Genomic DNA, 23,239 nt, shown 5'->3' on the forward strand with positions numbered 1-23,239 from the left:
AGTGTGCAATAATCTGGATTATGATTTACTCATACCTTGAAGGGTTCTGGCTCAAAATGTAATAATAAAAATAAATTACATAAGTTAAACACCCAATAAAATCTGTAAGTGATAATCCTCCATTCCTTTTAGTCGTTTGAAGATGGGCTTTATTTATATGTAGTTTTTTCCCCCCTGCCACATGTAGTAGAAATAACTGAATCGAATGAGCTAAAAAAAGATAATTGTTCAAAAGAGGCATTTTTGATTTATCTATTTCCATTTGTCTTTACTTGTTTCCCATTACCTTCAGAAGCTAATTTATCATCTCCCTGGGTGAGAGATCTGGTATTTTACTTATTTGGTTGTGTGATATCTGATTAACTCTGCTATTCAGCTATAGAACCATAGAATGCTACAGCACAGAAAACAGGCCATTTGGCCCTTCTACTTTGTGCTGACTGTTATTTTGTTAGTCCCTGTGACCTGCTCCCATTCCATAACCCTCCAGACCTCTCCCATCCATGTATCTATCCAATTTATTCTTAAAACTCAAGATCGAGCCTGCATTCAACACACCAGCTGGCAGCTCATTCCACATTCCTACCATTCTATTGCACAACAAAAACTAAATTGTTACTGAAATTGTCCATGGAAATACTTACTGCAAATTTGAAACATTATAATAAAATATCCTTTAACTCAGATTGATGTGGTTAAGTTTCTATGAATTAATGAATCTAAAAAGCATTTTGTAAGGTGAGGATATTTACCCAAGTGAAACATCAGGTAGGTTAGAGGGGTAGGGGCTAATGGGAAAGAGCTACAATCACAGGGCATAATCTTCAGACAAGATATGACCATTTATGATTGAAATACAGATACATTGTGAATCTTCAACCAAAATCTTTTCAGAGCCAATTCTAATTTTATTCTTCTCCACCAATCTTTTTACTCCACTTTTAATCCTTTTAGAAATTTGCAATGCCAAAGTAGCCCATCATCAAATTACTATGAATGCTTTTAGTATTGGTTACTGGAGGTAAGCACAGCATTCAACATACTCATGATCTCTGATAATAATCAAATCTTATCCTTGATTTCTTTCTGATCTTTGATATAGACTTTATGTTCCACTTATTAAAGCTGTCTCAATAAAACCAAGTTTCACGCAAATGGTTTTCTCTTTCTTTCACTTTTCCCAATAACCTTTGCACCCCTCCCCTTGTGAAAGCAGTTCTTCATAAAACAGGTATGCCCATAATTTTAAATTACATTGTCCTGTCCTAGAAATATGGGCAGGACAAGCTAACCATTCTCTTGCATTGTTTCTGGTTTCCTTTTTGGATCCTTGCATAGGTACAGTGAATTGTAGATTTTATCATTTCATATGATATCATACCTAGAAATACATATTTACTACCTCTTTCAGATATCAATGAAGTATTTTAAACTTCTTGAGTCCTGCCATTAACTATATATATATTACCCTGACATTTGATTTCCCAAAGTTTTACACCTTGTGTTAAACTCCATCTGCCATTTGTCTGCCCATGTCTGTAACTGATAGAAATTCAGTTGTACTCTGATATCTACATACCTACGACTCCACCAATCTTTGCATCATCTGCAGACTCCCTAACCCACCCACCTACCTTTGCATTCATCATTTATATACATCACAAACAACAGGGGTCCCAACACAGATCCCTAGAGAACACCACTGGAGTGTAGATGTGTGATAAATGGTGAGAGACTACGTAATTTGATATGTTTATGGATTTAGGTGTGTTTCTGTACAAGCTGTTGAAAGTCAAGATGCATGTCCAGTAAGTAATAAGGAAGGCAAACGGTATGTTAGTCTTTATAACAAGAGGATTTGAATACTGCAGAAAATAAATCTTCTGCAACTACATGAGATGCGGGAAAGACACAGCTTCAACAATGTGTAAGGGTTTGGTCTTCTTAACTAAGAAGGGATATACTCATTTCAGAAGTAATGATGATTCACAAAACTGGGTTCCTCAGATGCGTTTGCCAGATGCTAGATTGGACCTGCATTCTCTAGTGTTTAAAAGAATGAGCAGAGATTTCATTGAAGGTTTCCCAATGGCTCAATAGCCTGATTGTTAGGAGGATATTTTCCTTGGCTGAGGAATCTAGAATTAGAGGGGGTAAACAGGGGTGATGAAGGCTGGATGGCCTACTCCAGCTCCAATTTCTTTAGTTTTAAGCCAGGGAAGGAGGGAATATGAACAAAGAGCAATATAACTGATTGGATGGAAGGTCACAGAAATTAAATAATAAAAGATCTAGTTGTATAAGAGAATGTTATTGGGCAATGAGACAAATAAATAAAGATAAGTTTTGAGGAGGTGCTAATAAGAATAACATAATCATTACAAATATTGACAGTCTGAAAAAAGCATGGGAACAATGGTTCTGTTTGTTGGGGTCAGATGGGAGGGAATAGAATAAATAAATAGCAGCAGACATAGGCCATATGGCCCCTTAAAGCCTGCTCCACCAGTCAATAAAATGCTGGATGATATTTTATTGACATCAACTGCAGTTTCCCGCTTGAAAATGCTGGAAAATCTCAGCAGGTTAGACATTATCTAAAGAAAGAGAGAGTGAGAGAGAGAGTTTATGTTTTAGATTAAAGAGTGAAAACAAGTTACTCTGTGCAGAAGAGATGGCAGTAGGAGAACAAAGGAATAGGATGAAATAATGTTGTAACTAATAAATGAGCAGTATAAGATTGCTACCTGTGCCACACGCTTGAGAGGTTAGAAATTAGAGGATAATGCAGCTTAACATGTGGCTAAAGACATGGTGCAGGAGGGAGGTCTTTGGATTTCTGTATCATTGGGCTTTCTTTCAGGGAAGGTGGGATCTTCTGTACGATGGGACTGTTTGCATCTGAACTGGAGGGGTCCAACATCATTGCAGGAAGGATTGCTATTTCTGCTCCAGGAAGGTTTAAACTAGATTTGCAGGGGGATAGGAACCACAGTGCCAGAGCAGATAATGGGGTGGAGGAGTGAAAATATGAAGTTACGACTACATATAAAGATAGAAATCAAAGGGTTTTGAGTAGTGGAAATAATGTTGTCAGGTGCACTTATTTCAATTCAAGTAGTATTGTAGGAAAGACAGACAAATTTAGACCGTGGATTGGCATGTGGAATTATGATATTATGGCCATAGTGAAACTCGATTGCAGGAGGGGAAATCCGGCAAAACCCTCATTGTTCTAGAGTTTTGATGTTTCAGATGCAATAGAGCTGGAGGAATGAAAGGGGGAGGAGTAGCATTGTTAGTCAGAGCAAATATCACAGCTGTGCTCAGATAGGACAGTCTAAAGGGCTTGTTAACTGTGGCAGTATGGGTAGAGCTGAGGAGTGTATTTATGGATCAGAATTGGAGGAGCAAATCTTCAAGGAGATAGCAGACAGCTGCAGGAAACAGAAAGTTATGATCAAGATGGATGAAGAGTTCAAACTTGAAACATTTGTTATATATCCTTATCTTTGCTATCTTTACACTGTTTGAACTGTCGAGCTTCCCCAGCATTGTGTTTTTGCTTAAATTGTGGTGTCTGCAGACTTTCAATTTTTACTCCATACACATAAGGTCACACTTTTCTTTTGAATTGGCATTTTACAGATGTGGATTTGGATGATTTCAGATTATAAACTTTATAGTTAACGAGTATGCTTTCTCCAAGTTTTGTTTCTAGATTTGTTATTTGTTCACTGATCCTGTTACCATTGATTTTAGCCATCCACCATTGACCTTTTTTCCTCATTTAATCTTTCATATTTTACTGTATCTTTCTTCTGTTTTCCCTCTCATACCTTGACTTTTTAAAATTTGATTGGCATTTGTTACATCACCAACTTTTTCCCAGATCCTTTTGAAACCCTTCCTGTTTTTTTTAAAACATATTTCAGTCATCAGGTGTTTTATGTGATCTTTCCATCAAGATGCACTAACTCAATTTCTGATCTCAGACCATCACTGACCTTTTTGAGCATTATTTATGATTGGTTTATGTGATATTTCTTTTATTGTTATAAAGAAACGTGGGTTCTTTTATAAGCTAAAGTACACACATCGCGTGGAGGCATCCATCTTGAATCTCTGAGCTGCAGTAAACTAGTCTCTGACTTCCTCTGGTGGTCATGAGGATCACTAGCACTCAATCACTACATCCTCTTTCCTTGCGATGTTTAATCTAACAACATAACACACTAATACAGTATTCTTTCAATTTAAAGTTCAACACAAATGTGAACACAATATCAGCAGCAGAAACCTTTTAAGTGTGCAGTTCTTTTTCTTTTAGGGATTCAATGTGTCAGGTGCTTTGATAACATGTGTGGATCTTCTTAACACAGGTGCTTGTGTCAGCTTTCCTCTGTTGCTGTGCAGACTGGATCTTCTGCATTCTTCATGCAGAAGATCCAGTCTGCAGTGTCTCTTGTGTTTTCAGTAGGCTCTTCTGATTCTTCCTCAGTATTTGCCTATCCATTGTTCTCACAGTGTAGGATCTTGGATTTACTTCCTCCAGAACAGTAACATTTTTGTCCCAAGTGTTGAAATCTCTGAGTCTCACGGTGTTATGTGCCAGTGGCCCCAAGTTTCTTGCTGACTTGACTGACTGCAGCAAAACTCCAAATTTCATGACTTGTTAATGACAATAAATTCTGATAGTTTGCTTTTTGTCTCCATTGCAGACACTTTTGTTTCCATTCAACATCTACATCTCTTTTCTTATTTGGATCTGCAGAATAGGGAAGTGTGATACTTAGTCTACGTCTCATCATAATTTCAGTGCATGACATACCAGATAGTTTGATAGATAATCAATAACCAGCAAATAATTATTTCCATCCATTTGGAATGGATCATTCCCAACTTTCTGCCATGGTTCTGCTGGTACATAGTTAATATCATGGGTTCCTTTGGCTGTTTTACGTGATGTTACAAACAGGTCTCACAGCTCGAAACCATCCTGTCTATGTCAGCATTTATCCCTGGCCAATAAAATGAAGTTCTGACCCCCCTCTTGTATTTTTCCAATCCAAGGTGCCCCTTTATGCACTCTTTTTAGCATCTCTTGTCGCAGTGATTGAGGAATGATAATTCTGCTCTCTCTGAGTAGAAGCCCATTGACAACACTCAGCTCAGCTCTGATGTTGTAATATGGCCATCCTTCATTCAGATTCTTGAAGAACTGTATTTTTTTCTGATTCAGCTGCCATCTGCTTGGATTTCATGTCAGATGCGTGAAGAGATTCAGATTAACGTGGAGATTCACATCTGTTTCTCATTGTGTGCTTCACTTGCATTGTTGGCCTGGATAATGTATCAGCTAATATAATAGGTTTCCCTGGTGTGTACACCTTCTTAACCAGACTTATGGTTTCACATGCTTTGTCACCCAGCAGTGATTCATGTCCATCTGGGACTACTGCAAACATGAGATAGTACTCGTTATCTTTAACTTTCACCTTGAGTTGACAGGTACCTTTTAATGTTGATGCTCTGTCCATTGTAGGCCTTGAGCTGTACAAATGTATGGCTTTATCTTCATTGCCCTGATATCGGACTCACAGATCAAATAAGTCTTGTGTCCAGGTTGCAAGGAATATTTGTTCCATTTATATACAACGACACAGTCCACTTGTCCTGCTTGATCTGTTGGTTTATAATCTTCCTGCACTACCATGTCAATGAAAAGTGTGTCATTGAGGGCAGATTCTTCTATAGTGTGTATAGTTTCACTTCTGTTTTGTTTCCCTTTGGAAAAACATTGCTTTTCATAGTGATTCTACCCTTTGCACTTATTACAGATTTTTCCATTGGCTGGGCATTGTTTTGGTGCATGTTGAGTGCTACATCATTTGCAATTGAATGTCTCTCCATCTTTTATTTGTTCCTTACGTCTCATTTTTTGTTTTTTGTGTGAACACACACTTTGGCTATGACTATGCCTTCATTTTCACTGGCTTTTGCACTTTCACTGAACTTTTGGTGCACTGCAGAGCTAATTCACTGGCGTGGCATATTTTCACAGTTCCAGCTAAGGCAAGCTGTCTTTCGCAGCAATCTCTCCTCTCTCACTTTTTTATCAATAATCCCAAACACAATTTGATCATGGATCATTGAATCTTGCAGCGGCCCAAAATTATATGTTTTTGATTTTAATGTCAAGTCTGCTAAAAATGTATCAAAGCCTGCAGATACAAGCATGAGCAAAACACGTATCTCTCGAAGATTTCATTTTTCTTTGGTGAACAGCGTTTATCAAACATCTCAATAACCTTGTCGAACTTGCCCTGGTCAGCTACCTTGGCAAAAACAAATGTGTTGAAAACCTCTAATGCTTGTGGTCCCGCTACATCCATTGGCTTGCAGGTGCAGCATGAATGATTGTTTGAACAACCTTCACTCGTGGTCAATATTTCCAGTCCAATTTATAGCATCATGAAACTTTACACTCTCCAAATCTCTGCTGATAATGACTGATACACACTTTTCACACTCCTGGTGTTTCTTCCACTCTGGGTTACCCTGTGATGTTTCTTCTATTGTAATAAAGAAGCTTAAGTTCTTTTAAAACAACAGATGGTGTGGAGGCATCCATCTTGAATCCTGAGCTGCAACAAACTAGTCTCCAACTCCCTCAAGTGGTCAGGAGGATCACTAGCACTCTATCACTGCAGTTTGGAAGCAAGTTGTAGCTTGACCTGAAGCTGGGTCCCTTCAACAAGAATTATCCCCGCCTTCACACTGGCAAAGCCTCTTGTCTCGTGGAAATGACCCGACGCCTCCTACAGGCAAACGAAATGACATGTCCCGCCTCTATTTTAAAAAAAACTTTTGTTGATTGGCTAAGTGATTGCCATAGTAACGATAGACAGCTGACCTGTGACTAGTTGAGACTGTTGTTGGGTCGAGGAGGAAGGAGTATGGCATGATCAATTGGCCGAAGCAAAGGCACCTCCCGGAGGGGGCGGACGGTGATTGGTTGGGGGTTGGGGGGGGGGTGCAATTACTTCGTTTAAGTTGAGGAAAAGCGGCGGGTGCGCAAGCAAGCGTGAGAAGATTTGAAATCGGAACTGTCTTGAGCACGCGCCAGTCTTGGCCCGGAACGCGCGCCTTCTTGACTTGGGCCAGTCAGTCCCCAACTTGTGCACGCGCGCCGCCTCGATTCACAGAGCTGCGCGCTCTTTAAAATGGCCGAGGACCATGAGCTGATCAGCGCGTCCGAGTTCACCAAAGGTTAGTGCTGGGACCGGGGCGCCAAGGGCTGGCTGTGTCGGCAGTGCAGGGTTGAGTGGCGGGGAGGAGGAAGGATGGAGATGCCTGCTCCTGATGCTCGTGTAAGCTGCCCTGTTCCACTCCGACTTTTTACATTCATTTAGATCGTTTGTATTTCGCAACTCTGAAGAATAAGCCGAAAAGCACGGTCAACACCCACTACTTTTGCACCGACGAGGAACTCGTTTATGAAAAGTAAGTTAGTTTACTTTTAAAGTCTGCAAGAAACAGTAGTGAATTAACGGGACTCAAGGGAAATCGGGGTCGCAGATTTTCATTCTCCACCTTGATTAACCTGAGATGACATTTTAATTATTCACCAATGACTGTGTGCCTGTTTGCTTATACCGCCGGCGCATTGTAATGGACGAATGCTTCTCCAATCTTAACACTTGTTTCTGGATAGATTTAACCTTCCTCCATCACTTCTTCACGGGAGGAGTGAAATAATGATTTCTGTTCAGTTTCTATGCAGATTTTGGACCACTCAACTTGGCCCAACTGTATCGATACTGCTGTAAGCTTAACAAGAAATTGAAAGTAAGTACAGTACCTTGATAATTCAATAACTGCAGAAAGTTGAGGTGAAATTAATATTTAATACATTCAAAATATTGTGGCAACTGACATTTTTGCACAAATTATGATTGTAGAAAACCTTCAAAAGCATATAATATTCCCCCACCCATCTGCTGAATGTCCTTTAATGGTCAGAAACTAAATTAATTTGAAATACAGGCCTGAACTATGATTAAATTGTTGGTATGAACCTCTAACTGCAGTGTATTATAACGGATGTGAATGGAATATTTGCTTTATCTGCAGTTAGGAATAACGGTGTATCTGACAGTGTGTGACTAAATTATCATGATTAAAGGCTGGGTCTAGATGAGAATTTGACAAGTTGGCCATTGAAATCTGATAGGTGATTGACCCAAAAGGCACTGATATTCAGAGACCTGATTTTAAATTTTTTTTAATCACGCCTGGAAATTTTATTAGGAGCATAAAACTGATGTTTTAAAAGCCTACTGATGCCCCTTGAGGAAAGAAACCCTGCCATCAGTTTGATCAACAGGAGTCCAATATGATTCTTGGTGCTGAAAATGGCAAATGGAGGAGTCAGAAATAAAACTTCACCAAAGCTGAGTAGTCCTCTATCCATAACCTACAGTAACCTAAGAGTCCCAGGAATTGTCTTATTTCCTTCTTATTACGGGGTAACGGCATTCTAGTGATTCCCGCAATCCGTTCAGGGGTAATCCGTTTCTGTCCTTTACTTATCTGGTGTCCCAGATATACCACAGTTCTCTCAACGAACTGTAACTTGTTCCTGGACACCCGTAGACCCTTTTTCCCCAGATAATTCAAGAGTCTAATTGTATCTCCCCTCATTTCTTGTTCCTTGGGTCCTGATAATAGTACATCGTCCACATACTGCATTAGTTGGGAATCATCAGATTGTGGATAGTCCACCAGGATTTGTTCTAGCATTTGTCCAAACAGGTTCGGAGATTCAGTGAACCCTTGGGGCAATACAGTCCACCGAAGCTGTCTCCGTCTACCTGTTCATGGATTTTCCTATTCAAACGCAAACATATCTCTACTTTCCTCTTCTAATGGACACGTCCAGAAGGCATCCTTCAAGTCGATAACACTAAACCACTCATGGTCTGGGGGAATCCGACTCATAATAGTATAGGGATTAGGCACCACTGGGTGGCGGGTCTGAACAATAGCATTCAAACTTCTTAGATCCTGAACTAGGCGATAGGATCCATCTGACTTTTTCACTGGGAGTATAGGGGTGTTATAAGGTGACATGCATTCTTCTAATAGTCCGTCTCGTATTAGAGTCTCAATTACCGGCTGTAGCCCTTTTCTCCCTTCCAAAGAAATAGGATACTGACGTTTCCTTACCGGCTGATGACCTGGTATTAATGTGACATGTAAAGGTTGGATGTCCAGACCTCCTCGATTTCCCTCCTTATACCAGACTCTCTCGTCAATCTGCCGTTCATCCTCTTCCTTTAGAGCACAGAGGTGGACTCGCACTTCTCCGTCCACAGGGAGAGCACCCAAACCTAGGAGAGCCTGTAAGTCCCTTCCTAGGAGGTTAAATCCAGCCGACGGTAACAACAAGAGGTCTTGTACCCCTTCTCTTTCTTCCAGTTTCACTGTTACTTGGGGAATTATTGATACCATTCTGGGAGCCCCTTCTATCCCAGAAATTGTCAAATTACTTTTTACAGGCTCAGTTCCGATTGGCACAGTTATTACACTACTTCGTTCCGCTCCTGTGTCCACCATAAACACCACCTCTTCTCCCTTGGGACCAATTTTTAGTTTTACCAGGGGTTCCCTCTTATACTTGGTCCCTAACATTTGGAACCCCTGACCCCCCTAATCTTCTTCCATAAGTTCGAGGGCACGCAATTCCCTCTTGTATCAGGGGCATTCCCTCTTAAAGTGTCCTTCCTCATTGCAGTAATAGCACTTAACGAACCTCCGGGGTCTTCCCTCTCTTGGATATCTTGGATTGTTTAGAGGAAGGTTTTGTTTTCTTTCCCCTCTGGATTCGGCATTCATCTGTCGGATAGTCTGTACCATAACCTTTGTCGCCCTCTTTTGATCTTCTTCTTCTCTCTGCACATATACTTTTTGCGCCTTTTTTAACAGGTCGCTTAGGGGTTTTTCGCTCCAGTCCTCCTCCTTTTCTAGTTTCTTTCTAATGTCCTGCCATGATTTGGAAACAAATTCAATTCGAATAAGCTGTTCACCCATTGGTGTACTAGGGTCCACGCCAGCATACTGTTGGACATTCTTTCTCACCCTCTCCAAAAAATCAGTAGGGGACTCGTCTTTCCCCTGGTGGTTCCCAAATGCCTTGGTAAAATTGTGACCCTTTGGCACAGCCTCCCGTATCCCTTTAATTGTCCACTCTCTATATTGTCTCATACTTTCCAATCCCTCGGGTGTTCGTTTGTCCCACCTGGGTTCTTTTAAGGGATATTTTTGTTCATGGGGTCTGGGGTCCCCAGGTTGTTCATATTCCCACATGAGGAGGGCAGCCCGTCGAATCATCTGCCTCTCCTGGGGTGAGAATAATGTTCCCATTATTGCCTGCATCTCTTCCCACGTATATGTGTTTGGTCCCAGGAATTGGTCGAGCTGTTCAGCCAGTCCTATAGGATCTTCCAAAAACTTTTTCATTTCTTTCTTAAATCTCCGCACCTCTGTACTAGTTAGGGGAACATTCACATATCCCGTTCCCCCTCCCGGTCCTCCCATAGGAACTTCCCTCAGGGGATTTAGGCTTATTGAAAACTTTGATGGTCCTGGACCAGTCTGGGATCTTGTCCAGGGTCGGTTTACCAGTGGAAGTTTAGGGTCCGACTCCCTTAATTCATCCTTTTTTCCCCGGCCCCTTTCGGGGCAATCAGATTCATCACCTTTCCCCTCCGGTAATGAGCTTTCCTCGGGCGCAGTAGGCACCGGGGGAATATAAGGAGGGGGAAGGTTGTCCAGAGGTTCCCACTTCTTTTCTCCCGCTACCCTCAATTTAAAACATTTTGTTAAGGATCCTGGCCAGGGAACCCAACAAAATGCATATGCTGACTCTTCTTGATTCACCTTTGGTCTTGAATTTACATATATGTTTAATGCTTGTCTAACCCAATCCTCATCAGATCCAAATTTCGGCCACCAGACCGAGGAACCTTTAATAGGTTGTTTCGACCAAAGGAGACAATATTGGACCATCTTTTTCTTGTTTTTGTCTCAATATCTTTTACTATCCCAATTTTCAAACATTCTCCCCAAAGGGCTGTCAAGGGGAACTCCCAGGAATTGTCCTGAATTTTCAGACGAGCCCTTAGATTTTGATCCTCCCATTTTCCCACCTAGATCCGTTTATCGTTGCTGAGGACCCTCTCGTTCTGGACCCTACTCCCTTCTTCTCAGACGCCTCGTCGGAGGTACTGTCCCTCCTTCGGTTACCGCTGAGGTTTCCCTGGGGTTGACCCCTCTCTTCTCGGCACTTCGTCGGAGGTGCTGTCCCTCCTTCGGTTACCGCCGAGGTTTCCCTGGGGTCTATCCTAGAGTCCCACGACAGGGTCCTCACGCCACGACAAAAGCTCTATACCTGATCTATTATGTTAGGTTTTTTTATCCAAACAGGTGTATCCCGTTACACCTGTTACCCAATCCCCACACCACAATCGTAAGTCGTCACTTACCGGTATCTTCTCGGGGATTGAACCGTCACCCTTCTCCTCTCCGTCTTGTCGTGTCACCTTGTCCGGATACCACTCGCTCAAGCCGCCCGAAGCGACGAGCAAGGGACTAGGAGCCGCTGAACTCAGCGGGGTGCACCACCTCCGATGTCCCTCTTCTCGCCTCCCCTCACGGCCGGAGTGTAGATCCCGGACGAGCCCCCATTTGTCAGAAATAAAACTTCTCACACATGAGTCTCTTTAAAACTGATGACACGACAAGCTTTATTTACAAGTCTGCAGAGTTGGACTTAACTGGCTTCTCACCAGTTAAGCCCCGATACATACAGTGCATTGATTTTTATACCTTTGTTGTTTGCCCTTCCCCTTCTTATTAATACTGTTTTAATTGGTTAGTATTGCAAAAGCATTCTAAGTACAACTGCATTTTTAATTATCACGTTCGTTACGTACGCTGCGAACTCTACATACACTAAATTCTGTTTCTCACCCTTCTTATCAATCTTTTGTCTCCTGCATGTCTCTCACTATGACCATGAAAAGATATGTTTAAAAAAAAAACATATCCAGCTGAACTTTTTTTCCTTGGCTGCTAGTAAGCTCCCTGTCCGTTCTGGCTTCCCTTTTTATGATTAATCATCACATTTTAACTTAAGACATTTTAACCTAAATTCTCTATATAACAGAGGTGTTATCAAAATGAGAAAGGGAAGCAAAAGAGTCCTTTCAGAGACATTGTGTTTGGATCCCACTGCCACCTCCTGTACTCCCACAAACTCTGCAGCAACATTGCCTCCTACCTAGTCCAGTGGTAAGGCTGAGCTTGAGACAACCAAGTCGCCCCCCTCCCTGTTTCCACCCCGGCCCCTGGTTCAGAACACTTGAAACAAATAAGAAAGCTGTCAGCGCTTGAGGCCCACTTGGAGCTCTGCTCCCTATCAACCCCCTTGTGAATCCAGGTTCTGATACCTGGCTCTCAGAAGCAATCACAGGTCTCTGAGTTGGAATCTGGTCTGCTTCTATGATTCCTTATTGTAAAGAGTCCTCTTCCAGGCTTCTCCTTTTTGACAGGATAGGAGAGGTGACTTGGCTGTCTTAGGCTCTGGCTACTTGACCATAGCCACTCTAGTACCTTGCACTGATCTGCAGTTTCCTCTGAACCTACAACCCTTGAAGTCTGGTCCTCCAAGAATCTCTGGTAAAACCACTGCTGGCCCTGTTCTACAGGCAGTTTAAACCTGCACAAAGCCATCAGGCAAGTAGTAGAATAAAGTACTGCGTTGAAGGACCAGGGCCTTGCTCCCTGACCTGGATCCTCATCAATGGCAGTGTTGCCATTACAGCAGCTGCGGCAGCACCACCATCTTGATCTTCAGCTTAGAAGCTCGTGTTTCCAGAACTCTAAAGGAGAGGCGTTGATTTTTAGACAAGATGGTTGCTGATCTGCTTGTTGTTACATTTTCATTTATTTTAGGCTCCTTGTTGAAAAAATTTGAAATTATGGCGTAGTCCATTGACCATGAATTTCTCATGAAATTAGTTTTTTTTTCTTTCTGGCCACTTCAGTTTTTTCTGTTCATTTTTGCAATTTGGAAATTGGATTATGTTTCTGAGATGTAAGACAGAGTGCATCGAGTGTGTGGTAATTTTAGTGGTTTGGATTTTTTTTTAAGACCACCTGGATTTTAAAAAAAATCTCCTTTTGTGTGACAAACACCATGGTTATCACTGATATTGAGCAGTAATGTGATTGCCAAATCATCATTAATGATGCAAGTTTGGGAGAATAACTTTCTAACGACATCATTATTGGATGAAAACTGGATGTTGGTGAATCTAGGTTTCTCATGAATTAGTTTTTTGTTCTTTCTGGCCACTTCAGTTTTTTCTGTTCATTTTTGCAATTTGGAAATTGGATTATGTTTCTGAGATGTAAGACAGAGTGCATCGAGTGTGTGGTAATTTTAGTGGTTTGGATTTTTTTTTAAGACCACCTGGATTTTAAAAAAAATCTCCTTTTGTGTGACAAACACCATGGTTATCACTGATATTGAGCAGTAATGTGATTGCCAAATCATCATTAATGATGCAAGTTTGGGAGAATAACTTTCTAACGACATCATTATTGGATGAAAACTGGATGTTGGTGAATCTAGGTTTCTCATGAATTAGTTTTTTGTTCTTTCTGGCCACTTCAGTTTTTTCTGTTCATTTTTGCAATTTGGAAATTGGATTATGTTTCTGAGATGTAAGACAGAGTGCATCGAGTGTGTGGTAATTTTAGTGGTTTGGATTTTTTTTTAAGACCACCTGGATTTTAAAAAAATCTCCTTTTGTGTGACAAACACCATGGTTATCACTGATATTGAGCAGTAATGTGATTGCCAAATCATCATTAATGATGCAAGTTTGGGAGAATAACTTTCTAACGACATCATTATTGGATGAAAACTGGATGTTGGTGAGTCTAGGTTTCTCATGAATTAGTTTTTTGTTCTTTCTGGCCACTTCAGTTTTTTCTGTTCATTTTTGCAATTTGGAAATTGGATTATGTTTCTGAGATGTAAGACAGAGTGCATCGAGTGTGTGGTAATTTTAGTGGTTTGGATTTTTTTTTAAGACCACCTGGATTTTAAAAAAATCTCCTTTTGTGTGACAAACACCATGGTTATCACTGATATTGAGCAGTAATGTGATTGCCAAATCATCATTAATGATGCAAGTTTGGGAGAATAACTTTCTAACGACATCATTATTGGATGAAAACTGGATGTTGGTGAATCTAGGTTTCTCATGAATTAGTTTTTTGTTCTTTCTGGCCACTTCAGTTTTTTCTGTTCATTTTTGCAATTTGGAAATTGGATTATGTTTCTGAGATGTAAGACAGAGTGCATCGAGTGTGTGGTAATTTTAGTGGTTTGGATTTTTTTTTAAGACCACCTGGATTTTAAAAAAATCTCCTTTTGTGTGACAAACACCATGGTTATCACTGATATTGAGCAGTAATGTGATTGCCAAATCATCATTAATGATGCAAGTTTGGGAGAATAACTTTCTAATGACATCATTATTGGATGAAAACTGGATGTTGGTGAATCTAGGTTTCTCATGAATTAGTTTTTTGTTCTTTCTGGCCACTTCAGTTTTTTATGTTCATTTTTGCAATTTGAAGTTTCTTCAAATTTGCAGAATATACAAGATTTCAATTAATATGTACTGAGGTGGTAGGATTGTAATCCACGAAGTTGAAAATCAATAACTTGCTCCATTATAGAACCTTTGTTTGTAACCAATAAAGGACTTCCAGTTACTGCTGTAATGTAGGAAATTTGACCAACTTGAGTCTATATTTTTAATTTGATTGTCATTTCATCGGATCCGATGTATGCTGACGTTAAATGAACCCTCTCTATAGGGACTGTATTGTGGTATCCTGCTTTAATTTTGAAAAACTCTCTCTGTTTAAAAATCTACCTATACATTCTCATTTGATCTTGGATCCTATCCATGCCATCTTTCTTGTAAAAGTCCTTGTATGGTTTAATTTTCCATCTCTATAATCTGCCTCTTTCTGGAAAATAGAAGTTTACAGTGCTCACTGGAATAGCTATTTAACAGAGTGGGACTATCATTATTAGGTATTTGAGCATAGCTATTGATAAAACATTTTTTTATTTTTCCTCTTGAAGTACCTCCTAGATGATTGGTATTCTGTATGAGTGACCAATGTTATGAGTAAGCTGATGACTCTCTGCACTTCGGCTCTGCAAGGCCCATCTATTTAGCATGGAAGACTATTTTCTAACATCATTGCTGTTTCCTTTTAATATTCACATCACAAACTCCACTCTTCTCTGATCCCAAGTCCTTCCAAACTGTTTTCTTTGCAATCCCAGTACTGTGGAGTTGCTGGAACAAAAGCGAGACATTCAGGACTGATGTTATGCTACATCCTTCTTCATATGCTCTTTACCCATAATTTTACAACCTATTTTCCCTTCTGTGTTTGTCCAATTCTCTTTCTAAAGTTTTGATTGACTTCACTATTCCTCCAGACAGTGAATTCCAGGTCATAATCATAACCACTTGTATCACAACTGTTTCTGTTGCCATTTTTACTGGCCTTTTTCACACTCTTTTTTTCCCCCTCCTCACTTGAAGTTTTGTGTTCTGAATCATCTATTAATGGAGTCTTTTTATCTGTTATGCACAACAACATGATGGGTTTTGTTAGGATATCTACAAGATTTTCTTTTGAGTTTATTTCTAAAATGTGATGACATTATTTCTTTCCACACTAATTCAATTTCTCTCTAATGGTTTTCAACCTAAAACATTCTCTTTCAAATTTTTTTCCTGACTTGCAGAATATTTGTTTTTATTTTAGACCATACGAATACAGTTTTCTTTAATGTTGATTCCTGTCTTCATAGAATTTCTTGTGTATATCTTTATATTCAACAGTTTTACAATCTCAACTATTTTTTGGCTCTGACCTCTCAAGATGTCCTTGGGTTATTGCCACATTTTAACTCCCAGTTCACTTTGTTTTAAGACTCTAACCTACCTACTAATTTTTTATGCCTCTGTATCAATTTGGGATTTTCTTTATTTAAAGGTGCTTGTAATTTATGTAAATTACACTAATTGGCATACATGCTGGAAAGTGTCATGGGGTTGCAAGTTCATCAGTGTATTTTTTAAAAAGAGGATATTGAGATTTCCTGCTTTCTTTTAAGATGATCTTTTTTACTGCAAATCTCTAGCCGAGTGATGGTGAAAGAATGTCAAAACTGAGTTTTCACTAATCATTTTGTTTTCATTAGACATCTTGTTGATATGGTGCAACTACATCAGGAAATGTACTTTGTGAAACTGCTTGATGCAGATGTCTTCCTGCATTTTTTTTTCCAAAAATAGAATTGACGTTGTTTAAAGAATGTGTTTCATTCTTGTAATTAAATAACTTCATGAGTGTGAAAGATTTTAAAACTATGGAGCCTAGTTTGTATCTTGACAATTTAAACATAAACATTGCTAGTAAATGTTTCCACATCTCTACAGTCTAGTTATTGAAAAGAACAAGAGGACTCAAATTGGATTATTGAAGTTATTTTCATATACTCTATCTAGAGTACAGTAATGGAAGCTTGCTTTCCTGATTATTCAGGATGGAAAGAGAAAGTAATTTTATTTTGATGTCTTGTGTATATTGTTTAATAACCGTGAAATCTTTGTTGCTTCACTTCTTGTTGGAGGGTGTTGTTTCACTACACTGTAGTATCCAGAATAGATTTTTAAAAAATCCTCCCCTACTCATAGCTTTTAGTTTTGTTCCTGTCAATTTTTTTTTCCAGCTTATTGTAGAGGCGCATTTAAATGCATTCATCATATATCTGGATCTTTTTCTGATTTTTTTTTTTTTAAACCTCTTTATTTTCTCCTTAGTCATTTACTTTGTCAAGAAAGAAGATTATCCATTATACCAGCTTTGATCAACAAAAGCGAGCTAATGCAGCGTACCTCATTGGAGGTTATTCAGTAAGTACTACTTTTTCCATATTTTTCAAGGAGAGACTGATTCATTGTAATACAGTCATGTGTCGTTTAACGTCCACAAAACATGCGATTTGGATGTTGTACGAGCACCATATTATATACGGCCTTAATCTGACCCTGCCATAAGCTTTGCTAACTGTTGCCCAAAGCACAGTCCAGCAGTGGATTCCCCTCTTGTCTAACTGACAAGATATTAAGACTCCAAGTGCTGAATGTGAAATAGTCAATTAAAAATTCAGTTTGCTTCCAGGCCAGACCCCATACATGCATATATAGATAGTTCAGCTGCTCCATGGTAAACCCACAAAAAAAAACTGTGGTGTCCTAAGCATGTGCTTATTTTGCTTAATGGTTAATCCAGGCCTGCTATATAGGATACTATAGTGTATCTGTATTGACTAAATAGCCAAGATACTGTAAACATACAATACTGTATTTCAGCTAATATATCTGGCAAGGTAGTATATGGGTTAAATAGGTTAATGCTGGACAAATAAAAAAAGTTGAAATAGGGAAAGTTCATGTTAAAATGATACAAAGTACAGTACATAAGCCAGTAACAGGTGTTTATTATGACTGTCAAGATGCATATATTATAGGTTATATATGTACTGTACCATTATATGCCTGGCAGCACAATCACTTTTTATACAAAAGACACACATGTTACTTTCACTACGTCCGGTTCTCTGATCGAGATTTCTGAACTCTAGTATATATGGGACCACAGTCGTATATGTGGACGGATGTTGCCTGAACAGATATTTTGTGACGCATGACTGCATATGCACTGCAGGTGAAATTTTCAATACCAATATACAGCCTAAAGAGGTATTGTGTGGAAGTATAGTTTATATCTCAGTGCTTATGCTTTTGCTGTTAGAATTAGAAGGCAGCTTACAATTATAAAATGGCTGAACTCCTTTTGCAAACTCTGCAGAAAGCCGGTTGTAGACCTTACTAAGACAGATAAGAGATAGCTAGAATAAACATCAGAAAATTGTATCCTTCAAGGTAATGCTGATTATTTACCAGACAAAAACATGTACCATTCTTTTGTCAGATAAACACCAGAAAACAGATGTTTGAGGCTGTTTAAGCTGGGAACTTTTTTTAATGATGTAATACTAAAAGGTGGGGATGACTTCTACCCCTTAGCCATTTGAAATTGTACAAATATAGAATGAAATCTCTGTATCTTTGGAGTGAGAGCTTAAGGCTTATGACACATGTCAGAAATTATCCTCTCCTGATTAGTCTTACTCACTTCCTGTATATGAATTGACTTCTTTCTTTCTTTCTTTGGCTTGGCTTCGCGGAGGAAGATTTATGGAGGGATATGTCCACGTCTGCTGCAGGCTCGTTGGTGACTGACAAGTCCAATGCGGGACAGGCAGGCACAGTTGCAGCGGTTGCAAGGGAAAATTGGTGGGTTGGGTGTTGGGTTTTTCCTTCTTTGTCTTTTATCAGTGAGGTGGGCTCTGCGGTCTTCTTCAAAGGAGGTTGCTGCCCGCTGAATTGTGAGGCGCTAGATGCATGGTTGGAGGCGATATCAGCCCACTGGCGGTGGTCAATGTGGCAGGCACCAAGAGATTTCTTTAAGCAATCCGTGTACCTCTTCTTTGGTGCACCTCTGTCTCGGTGGCCAGTGGAGAGCTCGCCATATAACACAATCTTGGGAAGACGATGGTCCTCCATTCTGGAGACGTGACCCACCCAGCGCAGTTGGGTCTTCAGCAGCATGGATTCGATGCTTACGGACTCTGCCAGCTTGAGTACTTCGATGTTGGTGATGAAGTAATTCCAATGAATGTTGAGGATGGAGCGGAGACAGTGCTGATGGAAGCGTTTTAGGAGCCGTAGGTGATGCCGGTAGAGGACCCATGATTTGGAGCCGAACAGGAGCGTGGGTATGACAACGGCTCTGTACACGCTAATCTTTGAGGTTTTTCAGTTGGTTGTTTTTCCAGACTCTTTTGTGTAGTCTTCCAAAGGCGCTATTTGCCTTGGCGAGTCTGTTGTCTATCTCTTTGTCGATCCTTGCATCAGATGAAATGGTGCAGCCGAGGTAGGTAAACTGGTTGACCATTACTGAAATAAAGATCTATATGGTTTAAAGTGATATTTTGCTGTGTGGTCTATTCTGCTGTCTTAATTCATTTCAGCATGGGCTGACTTTCACAATTGGAAGTTCAAATCCATTTATGACAATAACATGTAACAGCAGGTATGTCGAGGCATGTGCCCCCTCAAACCTGTTCTGTTATCTAATGTTTGTGCCTGATCAATTTAATTTGATTTTTCTCCAAATTATATTACATCTGCTCTCAAATGCTCTGTATTTGCATTTCCTTTTGGACAGAGAATTAAAAAAAAAAATAATGTAAGCCCCCAAAAAAAAGAAGAAATATTCAAATAGAAAAATGTCACAACTGTGGCTGACAAGGGAAGTCAAAGCAAAAGAGAGGCCATACTAGGAAGCAAAATTTACTGGGAAGATGGAGGATTGGGAAGTTTTTAAAAGCTTGCAGAAGGAAACTAAAAACACATAAGGAGTGAAAAGATGAAGTATGAAAGTAGGCTAGCAAATAATATCAGAGAACATAAAAGCTTCTTCATAAAGAGTAAAAGAGAGGTGAGAGCAGATGTAGAACCAATAGAAAATAACATTGGAGAAATTATAATGGGAGATATGGAGATGGAATATGTGTTAAATTAATATTTTGCATCAGTCTTCACTGTGGAAGATATTAGTATTGTGCCAGATGCCAAAGGGTATCAGGGAAGGGAAGCTCAGAAAGTTGAATGGTCTGAGGGTGGAGAAGTTTCTTGGACCAGATGGATTGCACCCTCAGGTTCTGAAAGAAGATTCTGGAGGACCAATTCACCTATTGTCATCTCACTGGCTTTGCACAAAGCCCTGGAACACCTGGACCCCAAAGGTACATACATCAGGATGCTCTTTATCGACTACAGTTCAGCATTTAACTCCATCTTCCCATCAAAACTGATCAGCAAACTCCATGACCTGGATTTTAACACCCCACTTTGTAATTGGATCCTTGATTTCCTTACCTGCAGATCACAATCATGAGGGTTGATAAGAACCTCTCCTCCACAATCTCCATAGTACCAGAATATCACAGGGCTGTGTTCTTACCTCCCTGCTCCACTTGCTTTACACCTATGACTGTTTGGCTCAGTACGACAACACCATTTACAAATTTGCTGACAATACCACAGTATTCAGTTGTACAAAAGGGGCGATAAGTCAGCATATAGCAGGGAGATTGAAAACTTGGCCAAATGGTGCACCAACAGTAACCTCTCACTCAATGTCACCAAAATCAAGGAGCTGATTGTTAACTTCAAGAAGGGAAAACCAGACATGTATGATACATTGTTTAGAGGTGGAGAGGGTGTGCAAATTTATGTTCTTGGGAGTCACTATCTTGGAGGATCTTTCCAGGACTCAACACTGTCTCGGAAGATCTTGCCAGAACTCAACGCGCTAATGGCATTGTGAAGAAAGCATGTATGCTCCTCTACTTCCTCAGGAGTTTGTGGAGGTTTGGTGTGACACCAGAAACCCTGGTGAATTTCTACAGATGTGTGGTGGAAAGTGTGTTGACTGGCTACATCATAGTCTGGTATGGGGACAACGATACTCCTGAGCATAAAGCCCAGCAAAAGGTAATGGATACAGCCTAGAATATCACAGGTAAAACCCTCCCCACCATTGACGACATCTACAGGGAATGCTGCCAAAGGAAAGCAGCAGCCATCATCAAGGATCAACACCACTCAGCACATGCTCTGTTCTTGCTGCTACCATCAGGAAAGGGGTATAAGTGCCGCAAGACTCACTCACTAGGTTCAGGAACAGCTGCTACTCCTCTACAATAAACTCAATCAGGGATTCCTTTAAGGACTCCTACTTTTGCACTTTATTGTTGTCTTTTTCCTCTCTGTATTGCACAGTCAGTTGTTTACATTTATTAAATTAACTTTTTAAAATTAAATTTTAAATTTAGATTAAATTTAAATTTACACATACAGCACGGTAACATGTCATTTTGGCCCACGAGTCCGTACTGCCCAATTCACATCCAATTAACCTATAGCCTGGTACGTTTTGAACAGTGGGAAGAAACCAGAGCCCCTGGGGAAAACCACGCAGACACAGTGAGAATGTACAAACTCCTCACAGACCGTGTGGGCTTTGAACCTGGTCCTGATTACTGGCACTCAAAAGGCGTTGCTCTAACAGCTATGCCAACCGTGCTGCCCTTTTTCTTTATTTGTTTGCATGTGTACAGTGTGTACAGTTTTTTTGCACTACCTATTAGTGATAAGTTGGCCTCACCTGCTGGAAAGATAATCTCAGGGTTGTATGTGATGTCATGTATGTACTCTGGCAATAAATCTGAAATTTGATCTTTTGCAATCAATAGATTCTAGTATAGTTCTGGTGGATTCGAGTATTGCAGATGTCTCTCTACTATTCAAGAAAGGAGGGAGGCAGCAGAAATGAAATTATAGACTGGTTAGCCTGATGTCAGTGATTGGGAACATATTGGAGTAGATTATCAAGATTGAGATTACACATTACTTGGAGGCACTTTACAAGATAATTCAAAGGGAGCATGGTTTCCTTAAGGGAAAATCTTGCTTGACAAACCTATTGGAATTCTTTTGAAGAAGAAACGAGCAGGAGATGCAGTAGATGTGTATTTGGATTTTCAAAAGTCCTTTAACAAGGTGCTGCACTTTACAAGATAAGAGCCCATGGAATAATCTGAAATATACTAGCATGAGTACAAGGCTGAGTACCAGGAAGCAGAGTGTCAAAATATAGAGATTTTATTCTAGTTGGCTACCAGTTGCTAGTGGTGTTCCACAGAGGTCAGTGTTGGGGCTGCTTCTTTTTGTGTTGAATATTAATGATTTGGATTATGGAATGAACGGCTTTATGGTAAATTTATGAAATGAATGGCTTTATGGTAAATTTTCTCTGTGCTGTTTCAATCTTATTGATATCTTTCCTATAGATAGATGACCAAAACTGCACACAGTAGCCCAAATTTGGCCTCCCCAATGTCTATTATATTCAACGTACTCTATGCTTTGATTTATGAAGGCTAGTATGTCAAAAGCACTATTTGCAACCCTTTTTACCTCTGCTGTCACTTTCCAGGAATTTTGTATTGTATTCCGAGATCCCTCTGATCCTTCACACTCTGCAGTACCTTACTGTTTATTGTGTAAGTCCTACATTGATATGTCCTCTCAAAGTGCAACACCTCACACTTATCTGCATTGAATTCCATCTGCCATTTTGCAGCTTATTTTTCCATCTAGTACAGATCCAGCAACAAGTTTTGATAGCCTTCCTCACCATCCTCTACACCCACAATCTTGGTGTTCTCTGCAAATTTGGTGATCTAATTTATTATCCTGCAGATTCATTGATTACACATACCAAACCACAGTGGATGCAGCAGTGATCCCTGAGGCACATCACTAGTTACAGAGAAAGATTTTTGTGTTTCACTCCACTAGTCACAAGCTGCAGTTGGATAGGCAATCATTTACTCCCACTCTTTGGCTTCCCCCCACAAAGCCAATGTCTAATCCAATTTACTACCTCATCTTGGATCCTGTGCTATTGAACCTTCTTGACTAACCATGCAGGACCTTGTCAAAGGTCGTACTAACATCCATGTAGACCACATCTACTGCCTTCATCAATTTTCATTGTAACCTCCTTGGAAAAACTTTATCAGGTTGGTTAGACGTGACATGCCACGCACAAAGCCATGTGGATTGTCTGTAATCAGTCAGGGTCTATCCAAATACTTGTGGATCTCTGCTCTTAAAATATCTTCCAACAACTTGCCCACTACCAATGTCGGGCTCACTGCCCGTAATTACCCTGATAATTCTGAGCCTTTCTTAAACAAGGAGCTTTACTCCAATCCTTTGGCATCTCAACAAATGGCTAAGGATATTTTAAATACCTCTGCTAGGGGCCCTGCAATTTTTGCATTGGCCTTCTTTTAAGGTCCTAGGGAATAGTTTGTCAGGCCCTGGGGATTTATCTACCTTTATTTGCCTCAAGACAGCAAGCACCT

General features: G+C 40.1%; 1 protein-coding gene across 5 annotated transcripts in view; it reads left to right on the top strand.

Moving 5' to 3' along the window:
* cdc14ab (cell division cycle 14Ab) overlaps window positions 1-23,239 on the top strand; it is a 153,746-nt gene that overhangs the window by 1,875 nt on the left and 128,632 nt on the right. For 2 of the 5 annotated variants that reach the window (XM_069937999.1, XM_069938003.1), the window contains exons 2-4: window positions 7,416-7,506; window positions 7,776-7,851; window positions 16,995-17,087. The exons of 1 other annotated variant lie outside the window; for it this stretch is intronic. In XM_069937999.1, coding sequence (XP_069794100.1) covers window positions 7,416-7,506; window positions 7,776-7,851; window positions 16,995-17,087 — 260 coding nt within the window. Of the gene's footprint in view, window positions 1-7,073; window positions 7,273-7,415; window positions 7,507-7,775; window positions 7,852-16,994; window positions 17,088-23,239 lie in introns of those variants that run through there. 2 more of the 5 variants (XM_069938001.1, XM_069938000.1) reach the window with 2 other exon arrangements.

Source organism: Narcine bancroftii, chromosome 5 (assembly GCF_036971445.1).
Source record: "Narcine bancroftii isolate sNarBan1 chromosome 5, sNarBan1.hap1, whole genome shotgun sequence".
Lineage (NCBI taxonomy): Eukaryota > Metazoa > Chordata > Chondrichthyes > Torpediniformes > Narcinidae > Narcine > Narcine bancroftii.